At 41.4% G+C, this 20,528-nt stretch overlaps 1 protein-coding gene across 1 annotated transcript; it reads right to left on the reverse strand.

The window, feature by feature from the left end:
• Positions 1-10,860: 10,860 nt before the first annotated feature.
• Positions 10,861-20,293, reverse strand: LOC105905687 (4-galactosyl-N-acetylglucosaminide 3-alpha-L-fucosyltransferase 9-like). The gene is made up of 2 exons (XM_012833720.3): positions 19,687-20,293; positions 10,861-12,691 (listed from the first exon to the last, which is right to left on the reverse strand). Exon 2 carries the CDS (start codon positions 12,683-12,685, stop codon positions 11,552-11,554), a length of 1,134 nt encoding a protein of 377 aa, XP_012689174.2. The 5' UTR covers positions 12,686-12,691; positions 19,687-20,293; the 3' UTR covers positions 10,861-11,551.
• Positions 20,294-20,528: the final 235 nt, after the last annotated feature.

The raw sequence follows: 20,528 nt of genomic DNA on the forward strand, positions 1-20,528 counted from the left end.
TGGATGTCCTTCTGCTCAAATAGGAGGTATTGTCTGATGTACTCCCTCTGCTCTGGTGTCATGTTTTTTTTCATTTTTTTTAAATAAGTCTTCCGTCTCTCCAGGTTCTCTTGGTCCTCCTTCAGGTACATCTCCTCCTCCTTCTCCACACGTGTCAGCTCCTCCAAATGGTGTTGGGTGGCCATTTTAATCGCTTTGAAGTAGTCAGTACTGCTCATTTGCGCCATCTCTTCCCTGATAATGTCTTTTTCTGACACACAGATCTGAGGACAAAGATAATCAGATATCAAACAGACAGACAGACCTACGTATGACCATACTGTTTATGCTGTAGTGTCCAAATGTCATATTCATTTAAAGAAGAATGGAAAAGATGGATTTACCAGAAGGGGTTGAAGATGTTGTGAATGATCACCACAGAAACTCATCTTCATATCAAATCTAAAGAGAAAATGTGATTAATTTTGTTAATCAAACACCACTTGAGAGATTACAATGAAAGAAAGGTTTATATACTACGGCTGGATATAGATGGATATGTTTTTCTGCACTTTAACGTTCAGAGATACTGATTACGAAATACACCCTTGAGGTCTTATTGCTATCCAATTTACAGTACTTCCTAAACATAAAAATATATCATTCATGTACTTTTAACCCACCACAAACTGAATTTGCGTTATTTCTTCTTGTGTCGTTCCTTATAGTCCTTAGTCTTGCTGTCCTAAACTTCATTAACTTTGCATGTGAAGCGTTATGGTCATTTAATCATTTTCGATATAATTTCATCATTGTTTCGTCAAATTGACGTAATCCTTGCAAATGCAAAGAATTACGTCACAATCAGTGACATAGACGACAGCAAAGACACGTGGCCTACAGTATTCCAAGGCTCTGCTTCCACTGGCATCCAAAACACATGATATCGTTATACATGATAGCGTTTTTTTCTTCTTCTCAATACTACAACTTCTACTAATAGTATTAGCATTGCTACAGCCACAACAACAACAACTACTACTATAATTAATAATTATATAATAGTAATATTCATAATAATAATCATAATAATATGAATAGCTTAACATGCGAGCAGTTGGTACATTTTGCCCATCAACATATAAGTTCTCCCTTTGGCACTTGCTATATATAGCCTGGATCATTAAAATAAGCGTATATGACCATGAACTCTGCGCATTCCTAAATCCTGCCGTGAAAAATGAGAGATGAAACGATGGAACTCTATCACCGTTTCCAGTGGTAACACCTGCGTTTGGCACCCCCCTATGGTTATAAAGGGACATGGCTGTGAGGTTCAGAGTATTGTGCTTTGTTGCCATGCTGGAACAAATTATGAATTAGCATAGGTTTGTGTATGATAAATACTTGTGTGACACCCCTTGAAACGTTTTTGGCATCTTTGTTCAGGAATTGTTGAGGAATTAAATTACTAAATGTACAGGAACAAATAATGAACAACAAATAATATACTTAATGTTGGTTTACTTTATTAACTTTTTTGTGATATCATGAATGCTTATATCATAGATCATGGAATTGTATCATTGATTCACCAATCCACAACGCAAACATTTATAGGCCTCCCCCCATACACAGACAGCATGTAGGCTGTTCTACGTGGATTCAGGTGGGTGTTATGTGGGTGCTGAGTGGCTGTATGTGTGTTATGATGTTGCTTTGTTTTGTTTGTGTGTAGTTGCCGTTTCTTTAATTAGGACCGCTCACTTGACTGGTGCACCTCACGAACATCTGATTGCATGGTACAGGTGCTGATAATTATGTCTCTGATTGAGATCCTTTTTAAAATGAACACTGAAGAGTCTGTGCATGCTGGACATCAAGCAGGGTTGCTAGAGAGGACGGAGGAACCAAGTCTGTGACAGAGCATTTGTTAGTTGTTTGCTGGATTACCGGACGTCTGTTGTACGAGAGCCGAAGTTGACTGTTTCCTTACTGCGTTGGAGTGGAGGCTGTGTGAGATCCCCCGTCTTCTGGGTTCGTGGGTTGCCAGGAAAGATCTGACCTGAGTCGTCCGTTGACTGAGAGAAGCCTAATTGAACACCGACTGGAAGCTAGATTCGTCTGCTCCCGGTTTAATGGTGAGTGTGCCTTATCCGCTAAATACGCTGAGTGAGTTACGTTTTAGCACCATACAAAGTAGAGGCGCACGGATTACCACAAGTAGCTATTTTCTTTGGGTTGACATTATTACTTTTTCGTGTGTTGGTTATTTACTTTCTGTTTGCTGTGAGTGTGCATTGCTACTTGTGGAGATACTGGCGATTTTCTCTCTCTCTGTGTGCGTGCGAGTGTGCGTGCTTGGCAGACCAATGTAAGTGAGGGCAGTAGGGAAAGATGGTTATACCCCAAGTTATAGTCCAACTACGCCACCCTAGGGAAACCTTACACCACTAAGCCCCAGGGAATACTTTAAAGTAAATTTCAGTATACTGTTCTATATACTGTAAGTCTCAGTTTAAACACAAAAGGCAAAAACAGGTTCGAATGCACGAGGCGACAGACGGGGATTCCAGTTTAAGAATGTTTATTGATAACTGAGGGAAAGGGAAGTGGGAGCAGGGGCGGACTGGGGGAAAAAAGTGGCCCGGGAGTTACTGTCAGACCGGCCCACTCAATACACGAAGCTGGGGCACACTCGCACACCATGAGGGGGGAAGAAAGGAAAAAGGGGGGAAGAAGAAAAGAGAGGAAAAAAGAGAGAAAAAAGGGAAAAGGAGGGGAAAAAAGAAGGAAGGGATTTTGTATGGCCTAATCCTCCATGAGTAAAGTTTTTTAATGTTGATGTACATCATAAATTATTTTTAAAACATTTAACTTCTGATTTTGTATGCATTACTATGAGAGCAGAGGTTTCAGGTTCGAGTCCCACCGTTGGCAGAAATTGAGGTTTGCATTATTTCATGCAAAGCTCATTTTCATTATTGGAAATCACAATTTGTTTGCATATTACCTTTTATTAACCTTATATTAGTGAGATATTGATAATTCTACATTGAATATTTCAATACATATATGCATTTATGAGAAGAGTTGACCCCAAAGTTCCCGGTTCGAGTCCCGCCGTTAGCAGAAATTTAGCTGTGCATTATTTACTGCAAAGTTCAATTTTTACTGGAAATCACAATTTGTTTGCATATTACTTTTAATTTACCTTATATTAGTGAGATATTTATAAATCTACATTGAATATTTCAATGCAAGTTCATCTACAGTTATGTGTGAGGTACTTTAATTGTTTCACAAAATATTTGTGTTCCAATTAATACGTCCTTCTATTCACAAAAGAACAATGTATAAATCTTTGTTGTAAACAAACTTTTATTTGCAATAACAAATTCAACAACAACAACTATAGCATAATATATATATATATATATATCAGAAAACATATACAGAACTATATACAGAAAGTGTGAAACTGGGAGGGAAAGGGGTTGAGGGGCACTAAGCCAGTGTCCATGCCTCTGGGGGGGGGGACAATTTATTCATTTATTTTTCATGCATTTTTTTTTATCCTCCAACCACTGCTCCTTGGGAACAGCCTCTACAGAGGGGCAGTATATAATGTCCTTGTACTGGCTGTGTCCAGTCTCCGCTGTCCTGAACTGCCCGCATTTCTTGCACGTGTTGCGCAGAACACCGCAGGTCCGTTTTCTGACTGGAGCAGGAGCGGCAGAGGAGAGGCTGGCACCCAGAGCCTGTGGAGCAGCACCCAGCACAGGCCCCTGTGACGGCAGAGGAGAGGCTGGCACCCAGAGCCTGTGGAGCAGCACCCAGCACAGGCCCCTGTGAGGTCACTGGACCCAGCATGAACAGCTGAGGGCCGAGGGTGGAGCAGGGAAGAGTTCTCGCTGGGGGCACGAGTTCACAGCCGCCGGTGCAACGGTGGACGATACCTTCCTCTTCACCTGTGCCTGGCCCACGGTGCTGCCAGCCTGGGGGTACTGGTGAACTGGGCCTGGTTGGGGGGGGTGCAGATGGTGGGCACACATTAGCAGGGAGGAGAGGGTCAGTCGCCACAGACAAGTGGCTGGGCAGGTCCAGTCCTTGCACCACCACGTTGCCCTGCCTCTACACCCTCTTGTTGTGCCACTGTACCAGGGTGGGTGGTGTGGCTCACGTCTACAGCAGCCCGTGAGAAAAGACAAAAACATGAGTGTGAATATGTATGACAGGGCACAGAGGGAAAGTAGTAAGACAATAAATATTCCTGACCTGCTGGTTGGTGCGGGCCAGAGAGAGCTGGTGCCTCAGCTCCACCAGATACTCTGCCATGCTGTCAACTCGGTCCATGCCTGGCACCCCAGAGTCATCCACAGCCTGAGAAAGAAAAAAAAACATAAAAACTGATGAGTGACACATTTTGTAAACAGATGTGGGACAAAATGCAGATACAGTGATTTTACTTCTTTACACACAAGTATGAATGTACATAACCCAGACTCATCAGGAGAGGCTTGGACACCTGGCTGCAGCATGGTGGAAGCAGTCAGGGAGGAGCTTGGAGGCAGCAGCAGTCAGGTTCCCCACCCACCAGTTCCTGCAGCAGCCCCTCAATAAGGCTGATGGCAGCCTCCACGCCGCATGTCCTCCTGCAGCAGTACTGGCTCAACTCCCTCCTACTTATTCTCCTGTCCACCAGAAGATCAGTAAGGGCTAGCACCCCTTCCTGCCTGAGCTGCTCCCTCGTCATCTGCCGCAACAGAGCGAGGTCCCCTGCATCCCACTCAAAGGTGCATGCAGACAGGCAGCCCATGAAGGTGTGGTAGAGCATCGGTGGTGGTGCCGCCGACAGCCCGCCTCCTCATGAAGTGCCAGGTGTACCTGGTCTGCAGCTTACTCGCCCCCTCACTCACGCAGCGGCCACAGTCCACGTATAGCAGGACTGGGGGTGGAACAGCTGCTTGGTGGTACCGCTCCATCACTCCATCCTGTCCTGTCCCAGCCCCTCCTGCACTGTCACGACACTGGTTAGGATCTAGCCAACCTCGTTGCCAATGGAGGTCATCCAAAGAGCTGTCCCCCTGCCACGGCCAGTCAGCTTCTTTGTGATCTGAAATTTGATAACAGTGATGTTTAATATTACGCACTTTTTTCCCCTACAGCAGTAAGTGTATGTAGAATAAATACACAGCACACATTTATAATAACTGCTTATAATTTAAATCAATGTTATTAGCTAACTAACTAGAACCATACAACAGGTACAATAAGCAAATAGGTACAGTAGTCAACAAGTAAACACTGAATGTGAGCATGCTTTGAACAATACACTGAGACACTGCAGCACATAAACATACACTATTGTACCGTTATCGTTATCAATAGCAATCATATTATGCATGATCAGTTACAGTAGTTGTATGATATACGAGAAACGACGCTTAACACCGCTGGTCAGGCGTCATACACAGATAGCAAGCTAACTAGATGGTTAGCTTACTGATACAAGCTTTCAACAACTACTTTAATCACTGCCAATACTCGGCCGTTTGGCTGTTTCAGCTCAGAGTAACATTATAGTAGTTACACATGGCTGTTTCCATTCATAACAATGTTGTACTTATAAGACGTAGCATAATCTAGTTCATAATGTAACCGTTACATCGGTGCACGTATCTTTAGTGAAAGCGTTAACGTTAGTTAGGCTTGTCAATCAATACAATATGGAAATGAAACGTGTGTCCGTCTAAGAGAAAAATAAAAACATGTCATGGTTACTTACTTACTTACTTTGACTTTGACGAGTCGTTGTCGTAGCTTCAGCCATCTTGAGGAGCTTGCGTCTGCGTAACTTGGCAACGTAACGTCACAAGTTCAAGCCAAGTTCTCGAGTATGAAGAGAAGCGTCGCTATTGGCCCAGGTCCATTCTCGTTCCGCGGCTGGATTGGATACTGAGAATGGATTCGAAAGGCGAGGATTGGCCGACGAGACCCGAGCGGTCCTGCTCCAAGTAGCGCCAGTATCAGATGGTTATACGTATAACTACAGAACATTAAGGAATGAATGTCCACACAATAAAGAAACTGGAATCAGAGGGTAGAATTAGTATGAACTATATTGTAGAAATGAACAGAATAGAACATACGATGGGGTGTGAACATCAGTGGTATCAGTAGTGTTGCATGCTGGGTGTGTGTGTGTAGGGGTGTTGAAGGTGCATAACAAAACAATAAGTTAAGTAACAGAACCTAAACTAACTCTGCCGGCCATGGTGCATTATAGTAACATGGTAATAAAAAACAATATCAGTATACTCATGTGTTATTATTACCTCACTATCTAATCTAGATAACATATTAACCTTGTTTATAATGTTAGTGTTGTGTGTAACACGGTGATTTTAGCATAACAATCTAGCTGGTTAACTTATTTGACATAAATTATTAAAAATTATAAGATTGCCCTCTTTACAACTACCACAATGGACAGCTTGCTCATCGATTGTAAACAAGTCACTACGGCTAACATGTTAAATTAGATAATCTCGATGATAACAACAGCGCCAGTTTGTTTATTTTACCAGATCATAACGGTCTCAATTTTGGACATTTATCTACCTAACGTTAGCTAGGCTAGCTTGTAGGGAACGTTACCTCATCTGTGAAAAGCAAGCTAAAATTGGCCAAGTCAACGCCACAATTTGCCTTCGTATCACTGTCTCCAGTCGGTGCTTTCCCAAATAAGAGATTTTTAAACATTCCTTCCTGCAAACATCTTTTCTTTTTCTCCCTGAGCTTTTCAGCTTCACCTTTTACGTTTTGGTGCTGATGACATGCTCTCACTTTTAAAAACGACTTTGTCTGCGAGCGAGTGACGCAAGTGTTGAGTAGTGCGTTCAATTTAAGAATCCTCATCCTCAATCCGCACAGCTGAGAACACTTCGGCTGTGTAAAAACCCATTTTCAGGCGTTTATGAATCAGGTGGATATCTTTTCTTAGGGTGGTCTTCCGAAGTCCATAAGAACACATTTCAGAAGACACTTCAGAATTTTTTTTCGAAAAATAGGCACCATGAGTGTGAATACAGACCGCGAGCAGTAGTATAAATTTCAGTCAGTAGTTTCCATCAACTAAAGTTATTCGAGTTAATTATACGTGTTCTCTGAAGCATACAGTATAGTATGTGCCGGCGATATTAGAGGGAGGGCCGGTTGGTGATGAAATTGGGCCGGTGTTTCGGACCACCCCAACCCCGTCGGCCCACCGGGGATTCCCCCGGTATCCCCGATGGCCAGTCCGCCCCTGAGTGGGAGTAGAGGTGGATTGTGAAATAACCTGCAAACAAGACTCACTAGTTAGCAAGATACAAAAATATATTTATTGGATAGTATTCATGCCAGTAAGGCTAAAACAGGGAAACACTAGCCTAGAGTATAGGCAGTGCTAAGTAGGACTCACCTGAGGTAGGCAGACTAGCAGACGGCGTGCTCTTGGATCCACACCGCTCACACGTGCACACACACACAAACACACACACACACAGACACAAAGAAGTGGTTGTAAGGTGAACTATTACACGGCAAGCAACCCACTGCACAACACGGCACACTGCACAGCACAGCACACGAAACAGCTTGATACACCCGCATGCAGTGACAGGGGCCCACCACCAGGTGCCTAGCCTCCCTCTGGAAGCACCCAGCAACTGCTAAATGAATACAACTAAAACAAGTATTGCACCAGGAGATACCAACAGTCAATCATAAACATGAATCACTCATAGACAATAATAGCAATCACTCGTAGATATTAACTACAGACGGTACAAATAACAAACATGCACCAGGACCAGCTACAGCACCACCAGCCTTTTCCACAGTCACATGCAAACAGAAACACCAGACAGAAGCATTACACCATTGGAGTTGACAAGGAGATGGTACAATGCCACGGTTCCAAGACAAAAAGAAAATGACAAACAAAGAAAACGAAAACCCAGCTCAACAGAGATATGTCAGACCGACATGCAAAACAACAGTTGGTCAGAGTAATGAGCATACTAGATCATACACGCATTGTCAGGCTAAACAAAAACCGCAGCACCTTTGTGATCAGGCCCTTCAGCACGGTCACGGAGTCTCACTGGCTAAGCAGATGAGGCTTAACATTTACAACTGGAACGACAAGGTCAGTGGCGAAGTACGGTTCCTCACTATAAAACATATGCGCTAATTAGAGCCAGTATGAAAGAGGCTACTCATTGTCCAGCGTTAATGAAATAGGAAAGAAGGCATACCTGAACATGCAGGGACAAGGACATACCGAAGGCGAGCGGCAGGGAAGGCTAGGAATACAGGGCTACAAAACAAACACGAAAAGGTAAGCCCAAAATATAAAAGTAATAGGTAAAAGTTATGCCACTCGCCGGCGAGCAAACACCTACCCGGCTAATCAGAAAAGCACCTCAACAGGAGAAGGGGTGTGGTTACAGACACCGTAATGCACGCACACAACGTCTGGTCCTTTTATCTGCATCTAAGTGGAGGCTATCAATGACTAAACTGGCGATATTTGGGCTAATTGAATGTAAAAGCAGGGAGTTTAGGTGTAACGACACCACCCTACCACATAAGCAGCTGCGGTGCGGTGGTGGATGCTGACGGACTTTGCTTGCGGACTTTTGGATACTGTGGACTCTTGGACATTGTGGACTGTGGTTCCTTCGGCAGTGGCCTACGGCCTGATTTACATGGACTTGGATAACTTGTGTTGTATTTATATTTGAGTGTAAGCTTGTAATAAATTGTATATTTTTGTATCAGAACTGAAGTCTGGATGAATCTGTAGTGTTGCTCCCACTAAACAAAGAACCTAAACACTGAAAATGAAACTAGTCCCATCTCTAAAAACTGGGTGGCGTAGTCGGTCTACACTTTCGCCCTCCCGTCACATACAGACGTGGACAAAATTGTTGGTACCCTTCCGTTAAAGAAAGAAAAACCCACAATGGTCACTGAAATAACTTGAAACTGACAAGCTCCAGTTTTGTCTCATCTGTCCAAAGGACATTCTCCCAGAAGCCCTGTGGCTTGTCAATATGCATTTTGGCAAATTCCAGTCTCGCTTTTATATGATTTGCTTTCAACCAACAGTGGTGTCCTCCTCGGTCGACTTTGGCTCAAACAGCGACGTATGGTGCGATCTGACACTGATGTACCTTGACCTTGGAGTTCACCTCTAATCTTGTTGGAAGTTGTTCTGGGCTCTTTGGTTACCATTCGTATTATCAGTCTCCTCAATTTGTCATCAATTTTCCTCTTGCGGCCACATCCAGGGAGGTTGGCTACAGTCCCCTGGACCTTAAACTTCTGAATAATATGTGCAACTGTAGTCACATGAATATCAAGCTGCTCGGAGATGGTCTTATAGCCTTTACCTTTAACATGCTTGTCTATCATTTTCTTTCTAATCTCCTGAAACAACCCTGTCCTTAGCTTTCTGTGGTCCATGTTCAGTGTGGTACACATCATGATACCAAACACCACAGTGACTACTTTTCACCCTTTAAAAAGGCAGACTGACTGATTACAAGTTTGAAGACACCTGTAATGCTAATTAAAAGACACACCTTAGTTTAACATGTCCCTATGGTCAAATTATTTTCAATCTTTTCTAGGGGTACCATCATTTTTGTCCAGGCCAGTTTGATTCTTTTTATATATATATATATATATATATTATTCTGTTGAACCACAATTCAAAAGCAATGTCTGATTTTTATTTATTATTACTTTTGTCAGTTTCAAGTTATTTCAGTGACCATTGTGGCTTTTTCTTCCTTTAGCGGAAGGGTACCAACAATTTTGTCCACGTCTGTATGTATCCAAATAGCGCCAGTAACAATAGAAATGGTCTCAAGTCGCTTTACAGCGCCTGAATCCCTAGAGTTTAGTCATTGCCACGATGGGAGGCAGAAACCAAGAAATCATCTAATCCACTGTGTTTAGTGAGGGTAGCCTACTAGATAGCCAGTGGACACCATATCACTTGCATATCAGTATTGCCACATACTGCAATATGATTCAGTGGTTGTGCCATCATAATTGAGGGATGGTTGGAGCTCTGCTGTGGATGGTGCTACACATAGCTACAGGTAACAAGTAAGCTTAATTGAGTAATAAATATTCAATATGTGGTGGATAATACCGTAACTAAAGTACAAATATTGTCAGATTGACAAAAAATCTACAAGAAGCTATTTTAAAGGATAATCATCAGAAACGACACACACTAACCAATCTTATAAGGGGAAAACTGCACAGGACTTGTTACACAACATTTTGAATGTGTAGGTTTAGGTAAACCAAAAGGTTTCATACATGATACCACTATGTTTTGGCCCTCACTTGTACCTTTGGCAGCTGCCTATGGGAGAGCTAGATCTGTGGGGGGTGTAACGGTGAGGAACAGAGGGTTTCCCCAAATATTAGGAATACACGTTGTTTTTTCCACACAGCTGGGGGAGGAATGGGATGTGTGCTAAAGAGCAAGAGAGCGTTGTTCCTTTATTCTACTGGCATAGGGCCTGGTGGTGTAAGCAGATGGTCGATACACATGGAACACAAAGATACCCTCTCACACACTTGAGGACAATCTTATAATACAGGACAGAACAGTTAATAGTGATAAAATAATACAATTAAATAGTAATGTATTTAGTTTCTATCAGTATCCTTTCTTTAATCATTTGGGTTTAGCATATAATTTACAAATTTCAAAATGAACCACTAACCCTCTGTGAAATGTTGATGGAACCAACTAATTAACCAACTCCAATGGAGTGGCATAGAGTCGAAAGGATCTAACCACCCATAGACATGAAAATAAATGTAAAGTTTAATAAAACATTTTTTTTTGAAATTACAGGTGAATCATATTCATTTCTGGCAACCATGTTACAAAAGGCAGTAGTACACTGAAGGGCAGTTTGGCCAATCCACACCATGCCAACAAAATACATAACAATGATAGCCTGTAAGTCTAAATACAACTGCCTATAATGTTTTATTGTTTAAGTCAATCTGATGTTGAAATATTAATACACAATCCACTTATGTCATGATCATATCCAAACAATGTTTTGCGTTAAAATTTACATTGTCAATTTCTATGTAATATATTCACAACACATGAAAAATGTTTCATGCTTAAATCTTTTCTAGATTTGCCGGTCTATGATAACATACTAGCAGTAGTCAAAGCAATAACTAAAGACCTGTACAGGTGACCATCATTTGAAAGAATTCCAATTAATATGCGCATGAGTTTGAGTTTTTGCAGAAAACAAACTGTAAAACTTAGTAAAGAAATAAATCAAAGCGCTAAACAAACTAAAGCCCACATCAGACACATTAGCAGAAATGGAACACTTTTATGTTTTGCACTTCTTGCCAATTTTCTAACTTTTTTCACTTATGTTTATATGATTAAACCAACAATAAATACGTTACTGTCATATGCAGAGTTAAGTCGAAGACAAATAAGTCTCTTAATAGACCTTAACCTCTACTTCCACTGGTGCCCCTCAACATTTTTATGGAACCACCAGAAAAGATCATGGACCACATTAAAGGTGTTATCCTTAGCAATATGGTCACAGGCAGCACAGATGGGCTGTGTGAATTCATTTTGTGTAGATAGAAGATGAGGTGTAGCTTTGAAGTATTGCCTCCATGCAAAGTAACGCATATACATCTCCTCGTTCTGATTCAACTGAAGCAGGTATTCAGCCAATGCTTTTGGATCAGAGAAGTCATCAACATGGATGAATGAGTCTGCAGGAATAAACTGTTCATAGTTCTCCCTGGAAGGGCCTAAAACTATTGGCACAGTCCCAGCGACCATTGGTCCATTCAACTTTTCTGTGATGTAGTCTTCATGCCTGGAGTTTTCAAAGGCCAGGTAAAATTTGCAGCTAGCAATAGTAGAGTAATAGTCTTCTTGCCTTAGAGAACTTGCTCCTGAGACAGCTCGACCATACACATTCACATCGATATGTTTCCTTAGTTCGTTGTAATAGTTCTGTCGGACTGATGCGCCAGTCCCAGCTATGTTATTACTTGCAATCCAGCAAACAATTTTGTTTTTCTGGGGACACACAAATGGTTCCGGACTTTTCACAATGCTCAACTCATAGCGAGCAGTGATGTCCAAGTCTCGTCTGTAGGTCAAAGTGAGGTTGAACAAGTTTTCCAGTCCAGCTTTTCTGCCCGTGTTGGTTGGAGATTCAACATTGTACCAAATCCACTTTTGGAATGCTGGGCGTGGATCCTTAGGAAGATTGCCGAGATCCCATGCTATGCTCTTGTGGTAAAATAAGACTCCATCTGCAACATTGTACAGGGACCGATCATCTGTGAGAACACAGCTGTCTATGTTGAAATGGGTCTTGCAGTCTTTTAATTCAAACTTCACACCATATGGCCACAACCAGATCAAAAGAATGGGTTTCTCTGACTTTTGAATCACTGATGAAATATTTGTCTCTTTCACAGAAGGTACCTTTCCCACATAAGCTGTACAGACTGTGGATAGCTGATTGCCAATGGACTTTAAAAACAGTGGCAACGTTATCAGTCCACAAGTAACACAAATGATGTAGAAAGGCACCTTCCAGTCGAAACGGGCTGTAGAAGACATTGTTGCCTGTAAATAAAGGAAATAGAGGAAATTATTCACACAGAATGCAAAGGTCAAGTCAAATTAATTTAAAAATATTTTAAATAACAGATCCTTGAGAACTCAAGTGAGAGAAGCAGAGTAATATATTTATCTGATAAATATAGTACCTATTTCAAATAAGTAGGCTACGATGAAACACTGCCAAACTTTAAAATGTAGGATGGAACTAAAACCTGTCTACAAGTTGACAGGAATCAGATGAAAAGTAAAATGTATAATATTCCACTGCCTCAGAGAAGCAATAAGGGTAGCTGAACTACACTGTATTTTAGGCACAAGATGGTATAAATCACAATACGATCACACAATACTGAAACCCACAATTGATGAAAGATGAAAAATGGACACATACAACCTTGCGGTAGCGGAGACGTGAAATATTTGAATCCCAGACGGTAAAATCAAACAAACTACACAGTGAATGTAAAGTGGACAATGGCTGAGGAATCAGACGGTTGTTTATTGACTTTTGGTGCTCTAGACGATGATGAAATATTTTGGGAAGAAGTTAGAAAAAAGGCGATTGTAAGGCAAAGATCAGAAAGAAGTGACGGTGAATATGTAGAGACTGTAGTCAAAAAGAGTAAGGCTGATGGCGGATCTTTGAAAACTGAAGCATGTCTGTCCTGTTATATTTTAAGAAGGAGCTGCCTGCAGCCTACTAGAGTCCAAATGGGCTATATGTCCTACCTGGTACGAGAGTATATCCCACTTCCACTAAGATGTCAGACGGAGAAAAAAAAAAACGACCGCCGACCTGTCACTGGTTAGTGAAAGGGCGGGGGGGCCCCAACTACCCCTAACCAGCTTTGGGGGGGCCCAGCTTGCAAAAGTTTGAGAACCCCTGCCCTAGAATGTCAGTGTTGTGAAGAGAAACAAAAGATGTAATGTAAAGTCAGCTAAATGGTTATCCAAAACAAACAACGACGATAATCCAAAACCAACGACAACGACAATCCCAAATCTCTATCCAAATCCAACGACCAATCCAACGCTCAATCCAACGCTCTCCCGTCTACAGTCTGATCAGGGCTTTTGTAGCCCTCAATCAACGATTCACCTGTTTCCAAATCACCTGTTGTAAAGACAGATAGAGAACAGGCATGCAAATATCATGGGGCGGGGCCTAGACCCGCCAGGGTCGTAACACCCCCCCCCCCTTTTGACAGAAGCCCACCTCAGTGGGATTCTGCACCATCAAAACCACCCATTCACTTAAACCATTCAATTAACCTATTCCATTCACTCACACGCTCACCATTCATCAAGCTCCCCAGTCACACAACCTATTGCCCCTCAGCAATTCCGGGCCCTGGAAAATCAGTCTAAGAGGGACAGGGGAAGAGACAGGAGAGGAGAGAAATTAGTTAAGCATGCAAGCAAAATCACAGCACAATCCATCCCCACAACTGGAGTGTGGGCCAACGCAATAGTCCATGCAAAAGTTCCTTTCCATTGTGAGGTGTAAAACCACTGTGGAACAGTTTAGTCCGGCCATTCTCCAATAAATGCTGGGCCTCGCCCTTTCTTTTTCTGGGTCCGTAGCTGCGTCTCAAGATTCTCAATCGGAGTGTTTTTCTCTGCCTTTTCACTGTTGAGCTCTTTAACCAGACGCTCATTTTCTGTCAACTCGATGTCCCTGAGAGAGCTCTGCTGAGCATCCTTGCTTTTAAAGCCCCCACCTCTTCGGTCAAAGCAACAACGTCCTTTCTGCTCTTATCCAGCTCTTCTTTGGCCTCCACAGTGACAGCTTTAATTTTGTTCATCTTTTTCTTTTGGTCTTTGCCTTCCTTTTCAAGTGTTGCAATTTTCCTTAGCATCTTACCAGTGTCCTCCTGAGCTGACATACTTTGAGAAGGCTATCTTTGCCTTTTCCTCAGCTTCAGCTAAGGCCTTGTTCAGCTTGTCTGTGACTTTCATGGTCACTGAGGCTAATATAGTCTTTTACCAACCTCTTCTGAACTTTCTCAAACTCCCTTTTCAACATGGCACTTCCCTTTTTCACTTCCTGCAACTCTTCCTCTCGTTTTACTTGCCTTCTCCAACATGGAGATTTGATTCTTGGATTCCTTTCATGGCAGCGCTAAGCTCTTCCTTCATTCTCTCATACTCTTCCTTGTACATCACCTCTCCTTGCAAACTCTGCTTCAGGTTATCCTTCTCGGCCAACACCTCCCTCAGCTCGCCTTGGGAGATTAATCTTAATTGCTCTTTTTCCAGAACATAATCCTGTACACTCCTCCTTTCTTGTCTTAGTTTCTCGTATTCCTTTTCCCTCTCAATTAATTTCGCGTTCCAATTTGCGAGCTTCATCCTCTTCAGCTGCGTCAGCTTTCAACCGTTCCAGATACAACTCCACCTCAGGGCGCTTCTGTTTGCATTGCTGTTCATGTTGCATCTTTAAACGCTGTATTTGCTGCTCAAAACGTAATGTACCCCTCCACTCCATTTAAATAGTTAATTTTCCCTTGCCAAACAGACGCACTGATTAATCTGTCCCAAATGTTGCGACCGTTGGAATTTACACACCAGCCCCGACGCGATAATGCACAACCACAATTCAGCACAGGTGTATAACCACCCAATCACAAATATCCCAAAGACTAGAGCTTCCCTGCAACTATCTTTTAAACAGTCCTAGTCTTTCTAATCCTATGTCTTCAGTGTGTCCACCTGCAATTAAGTTGCCTAACCAACCCCAGCGCGTCCGACACACCCACGAAAACAATACACTTTTTACAAGCGAGGCCAAAAACAACAAACAGCGGTAAGCGCTCTTCACCTGAGCAGGGGTTCTCGTTGCTCGGTAGGTCTAACTTACCCTTCTCCACCCAGTTACCAACACCTGTACTCAATTGAACCAGTAGGCTATGCACAGCGCGTATCTCGCAGCGCGAGCCAACAGCTGCCGTCACTTTCAAACGTGACTCTCCTCCACTTACAAATTTTCCGCGTCTGCCCAATTTACAATAACTTGCTTGCTGCACCAGCAGTTTTATGCCCGTCAGCACCAAAGTCAAACGCACGATCAATCTAATTACCTAACAGCTTTACCACCACTATTCCCCAATGAGTGGATGAAAAAGTTGCCCTACCAGATTCCGGGAAAACAATCTCGGCGAGCCCCCATTATGTTACGTGCACCGCGGCTCAATGCAAGAAACATAAAGGGGAGGCCACGCAGAATTTATAATAATAAGAATATAACTTATTTATTAAAGGTTTACAGTTATATATTTATCTAATAATTACAGCAAACATGTGGTGAATGTCAGTGTTGTGAAGAGAAACAAAAGATGTAATGTAAAGTCAGCTAAATGGTAATCCAAAACCAACGACAATCCCAAATCCAATTCTCTATCCAAATCCAACGCTCAATCCAACGCTCTCCCGTCTGCAGCTTTTGTAGCCCCCAATCAATGATTCACCTGTTTCCAAATTACCTGTTGTAAAGACAGATAGAGAACAGGCATGCACATATCATGGGGCGGGGCCCAGACCCGCCAGGGTCGTAACAGGTTACAGTAGCATTAGACTTGAGAGGGAAAGATAGAGGAGGAGGTTGTATAACATTTATTTAAAGATGGAGTTCCATATAGGCACATTGATGCAACTAAAGAGCATGAATGGTAACTGAAATATTTGATGAGATCAGTGGAAAATGTAATATTGTTAATTTCTATAACCCATGTAAAGCGCTGACTAATGAGCAAGTTGCAAAGTATCTTTAGGAAAATTCATAGAGAAATATGGTGTGGGGACTTTAATGCCCACAATAGTTTTTGGGGTAGCAAACACACAGATTAAAATGATGAGGCTGTTCAAGAAATAATGAATGATAGAATGCTGGTTTGTTTGAACAATTGGGCTGGTTCTAGAATTAATGTTTATAAGAATGAAACTTCCTGTATTGATTTAACTTTAGTTGACAGGAAAGTAGCTGTGATGTGAATGGGAAATAGATCATACTACAAGCATTGGAAGTGATCATTCCCCAATCTTATGTAAAGTTGATGTTGAATTTAAGACTGAACAGAATTACATTAATCAGAAATGGGTAATCAAAAAAGCAGCCTGGGAGAAATATATTGAAATTTGTGATGGTATGGTAAACCTTGAGTTAGATCAAACTGTCGACGAAATGAATAATAGTATAAGCTATTTTATTTATTTTGCAGCAAGTCAAAGTATCCCAACTAGTCGGAGCAAAAATAATCAAACTAATGTTCCATGGTGGAGGGATAAATGCACAAAGACGGTTACGGACCGAAAAAGAGCTTTTAAGACCTTACGCAGAACATTAACAATGGATAATCTTATTGATTACCAAAAGAAAAAGGGCATAGCTAGGAGGGTTATTAAAGAGGCAAGAGTCCTGAAAACAGTTCTGTTCAACGATTGGAAGACAAACTACATTGAATAAGGAATGGATGATGGTTAAAAAGATGATAGGTAAAACAAGCCTTCACATATTACCATTTTAATTGAAGGAGGTAATCAAGCTATTTTAGACATTGAGAAAGCCAATTTACTTGGTAAAACATTTGCTAATATCCATAAAGGCAATCATTTGGAGGATAGATTCAAGAAAAGGAAAGAAGAAATTCTGAAAGTAAACAAGGACATTCTGAATATGAGGGAAGAAAGTATGTCTGCTTTGGATGTGGAATGTAATATGTCAGAATTCAAAATGGCTCTGAATAGCACTGGATAGTCTTCTCCAGGAAGTTATAATCTTTGCAATGCTATGTCAAGACAACTTCCGGACAAAGCATTGGAAAAAAATCCTGTATTTGTTTAATAAAGTCTGGAATGAAGGCAAGCTACCAAATGCATGGAAAAAGGCAACAATTCTTCCATTCCCTAAACAAGGTAAGGATTCAAGTAATGCAGAAAACTATTCACATTAAGGTGAACTAATGGAAAAACGCATTGTTAAACTACTTTCTTGAGAATAATCATTTAATCAGAGAATATCAAATAGGATTTAGGAAAAGTAAATCTACAACTGATGCTTCGGTTAAACTAAGTAATGAGATGTTCAATTACATTTTCTCTCAAAACGCACCCTGAGGGTCACAGTGGGTGATGGAATATCTGAAGAATATATGGTAGAGTGGTATTCCCAATATTGTTTAATATAATGATTAATGATATATTTGAGAAACTTGGAATTAACATTGATGACTTAAAACCCAAGTCCATTCCCCATTGTTCTATATTAGAACTTGAACATCTTTTTGAATCTGATCAATTATATGGAAAATTCCTTCCCCTCTTCCATATAACAGTATCATCAGCATAAAGAAGACTTTTTGAATCTGATCTGACTTTTTTTTAAATGATTGAGTCTTCTATTCAAAAATCCTGTATTTTACAAGGAAGAAAGTACCTGGAAATCTGAAAATTGTAAACCTTCCCTGAAAAAACTAGATAGAATACAGCTTAAAGCCCTAAGAATAGCCATGAAATGAACATCTACAAGTGCTCTACTGGTGGAGGCAGAGGAAACCCCTCTCAGTCTAAGATTTATTAAGCTCTCACTAACATATTGGGTCAGATTGCCAGGGAAGTGTTAACAATCCTGCAATATCAGTAAGGATTGTTGGGAATATTACAACAAGTCTAGTGGGTTTGGATAGAGCATAGACAACACAGCAGATCAGTATGGAATGAAAAATCTAGAACGTAGTCCTGCATCAGCTCTGAGTGGTGTTCCTCCATGGATACTTCCATTCCCAAATATAGACATAGAACTGGTAAATCAAAAGAAAGAATCTCCAGGTGAACTGTTTTTTTGCTGCGTATTGCCAAGATTACCTGAATTTGTTGATATTATGGATTCCTTAAAATATTTACAGATGGATCCAAGGACCTAAGCAGCGGTCACTGTGGTATAGGAATTTATATTCCAGAATTTAAAAGAAAATATGGATTTAGACTAAATTATTTATCTGTTTATTCAATTGCAATGGTAGGAATTACAACTGCATTGAGATGGATTGAAGGAATAAACTTCTTAAATAAATGATATGTACTGATTCCATGTCAGTCTTGCAAAGTTTTGAGGGGACATCCTCACGAGATGATCTGATTTTAGAAATCAAATATCTTTTAGCAAACATTAGGAACCTAGGGATTGTAGTTCAGTTTTGCTGGGTCCAAGCACATATTGGAATTAAAGGGAATGAAATGGCTGATAAAATAGCAAAATAGGCTCTGGAAAAAGAACATATAGGCATTACGATTCCGATAGGAAAAGGTGAAGTTACATGCAAAGATGGCAATATGAAAGAATCTGATCTGATCGTGCACCTGGGCCCCATTCGTCGTAAGGCTAGACAATATCATAAAACACACGTAATAAAGTTACCGTAACTTTTTCACCAGGAAAATCAGCTTCAGACGGAGCTGCGATTCGTGTCTCCTACTCGTTTTGCTCATGCGCCAGCTGCGACAAGAACAGGTTGGGCAACAATTTGGGAGGTGCGCGACCAGCCAAAATGAATCCAAAGCGATGGCGCTGAAAATAGCATTTGTTAAAGTTTGATCTGGTCGATCCATCATACTTTATGTTGATACCACAGACGTTAAACGACGTAATTGTAGCCAAAGGTTATGACAAATGGTACAGCAGGTGTACTCGCCCTGGTGTGGTTGCAGCATTTTACAGTCATTTGTGGACGCGCGCGCCCGATGTGTAAGGTTTTGGGTGATAATAGGGGAAGGAATGACATTCAGCCCGTCAGGCATTAATAATGCACTAAAAAATAAAAAAAAGTCCCGAATCTCGAGCCCGAGTCGAGCCTAAAGTCTTTTGAGGACGAGTCTCAAGACAAGGCTGTGTCTTTTTGTAGAGTCCAAGTCGCAGGCTCGAGTCACGGCTCTCGCCAATAGTCTATAATTAAAACCAGTAAGTAGTGTGAATCTCACGACTAATGTAGTAAGTGATCACTTACCTCTTGCTGAGAAATTCGAAAGAGGGGGCAAAGCAGCGCTGTGTGAAGCTGGTTGATAGCCTATTTCTACGCGCTACTTCATGATGAATATATAATACTGAATTATTATTTCGAAGTACGCTACAATAAGACTGTAGGTCTAAGTAAGCGTTACCTAACTTAAGCTGCGTGTTTCACTAAGTGTGCCTGCTCTAGGAGTTATACCAAGACCAACACTTTGTCCGGATTGTCTTTTTTGCTTCGTTGAGTAAGGGTGTCTATTGTCTGTGTGGTTAACCCTATACTTCCTGCTTTTACCGTCAATCGGCACAATCTCCTTGTCAAGCCTAGTCATTGGTATCCTCCACCTATGGGTGGAGATAAAAGGACTGAACAGTGTGTGCTTTCGTGACGGTGTCCTTTTTTTAAAATGTATTTTGTATTTACATTTATTGCAAAACAGCATACAAAACATACAGACAAGTACTCAGCACATCAACCATGAAGCAACAACAACAAAAAAACAATATCAAATAAATAATAAATAAAATAAGATACAAGGGACAGATACCTTACATAGATTGGAGACAAGTTCCAAACAACAAGGAAAAAGAATGACATTATTCGCCATTCAAGATTTCTCTGTAAATTGTGATAGTTCTATTACTTTTGGCAATGGCTATGCTGTCCAGTGTTTCAGTGTATTGTGCAAATTCATGAGAATCGGGTACAGCCAGAAATGAAAGCTCTGTAAACCTGTTGTGAGGAAATCAAAGCAGTGGACCAGTGTAGCTGCGGGGGATCTTCAGGCTCGCTTAGATTGTACGGATTGGGATGTTTTCAGGACTGCTACCAACAGTCTG

The sequence above is a fragment of the Clupea harengus genome, chromosome 9, assembly GCF_900700415.2.
Source record: "Clupea harengus chromosome 9, Ch_v2.0.2, whole genome shotgun sequence".
NCBI classification, from domain to species: domain Eukaryota; kingdom Metazoa; phylum Chordata; class Actinopteri; order Clupeiformes; family Clupeidae; genus Clupea; species Clupea harengus.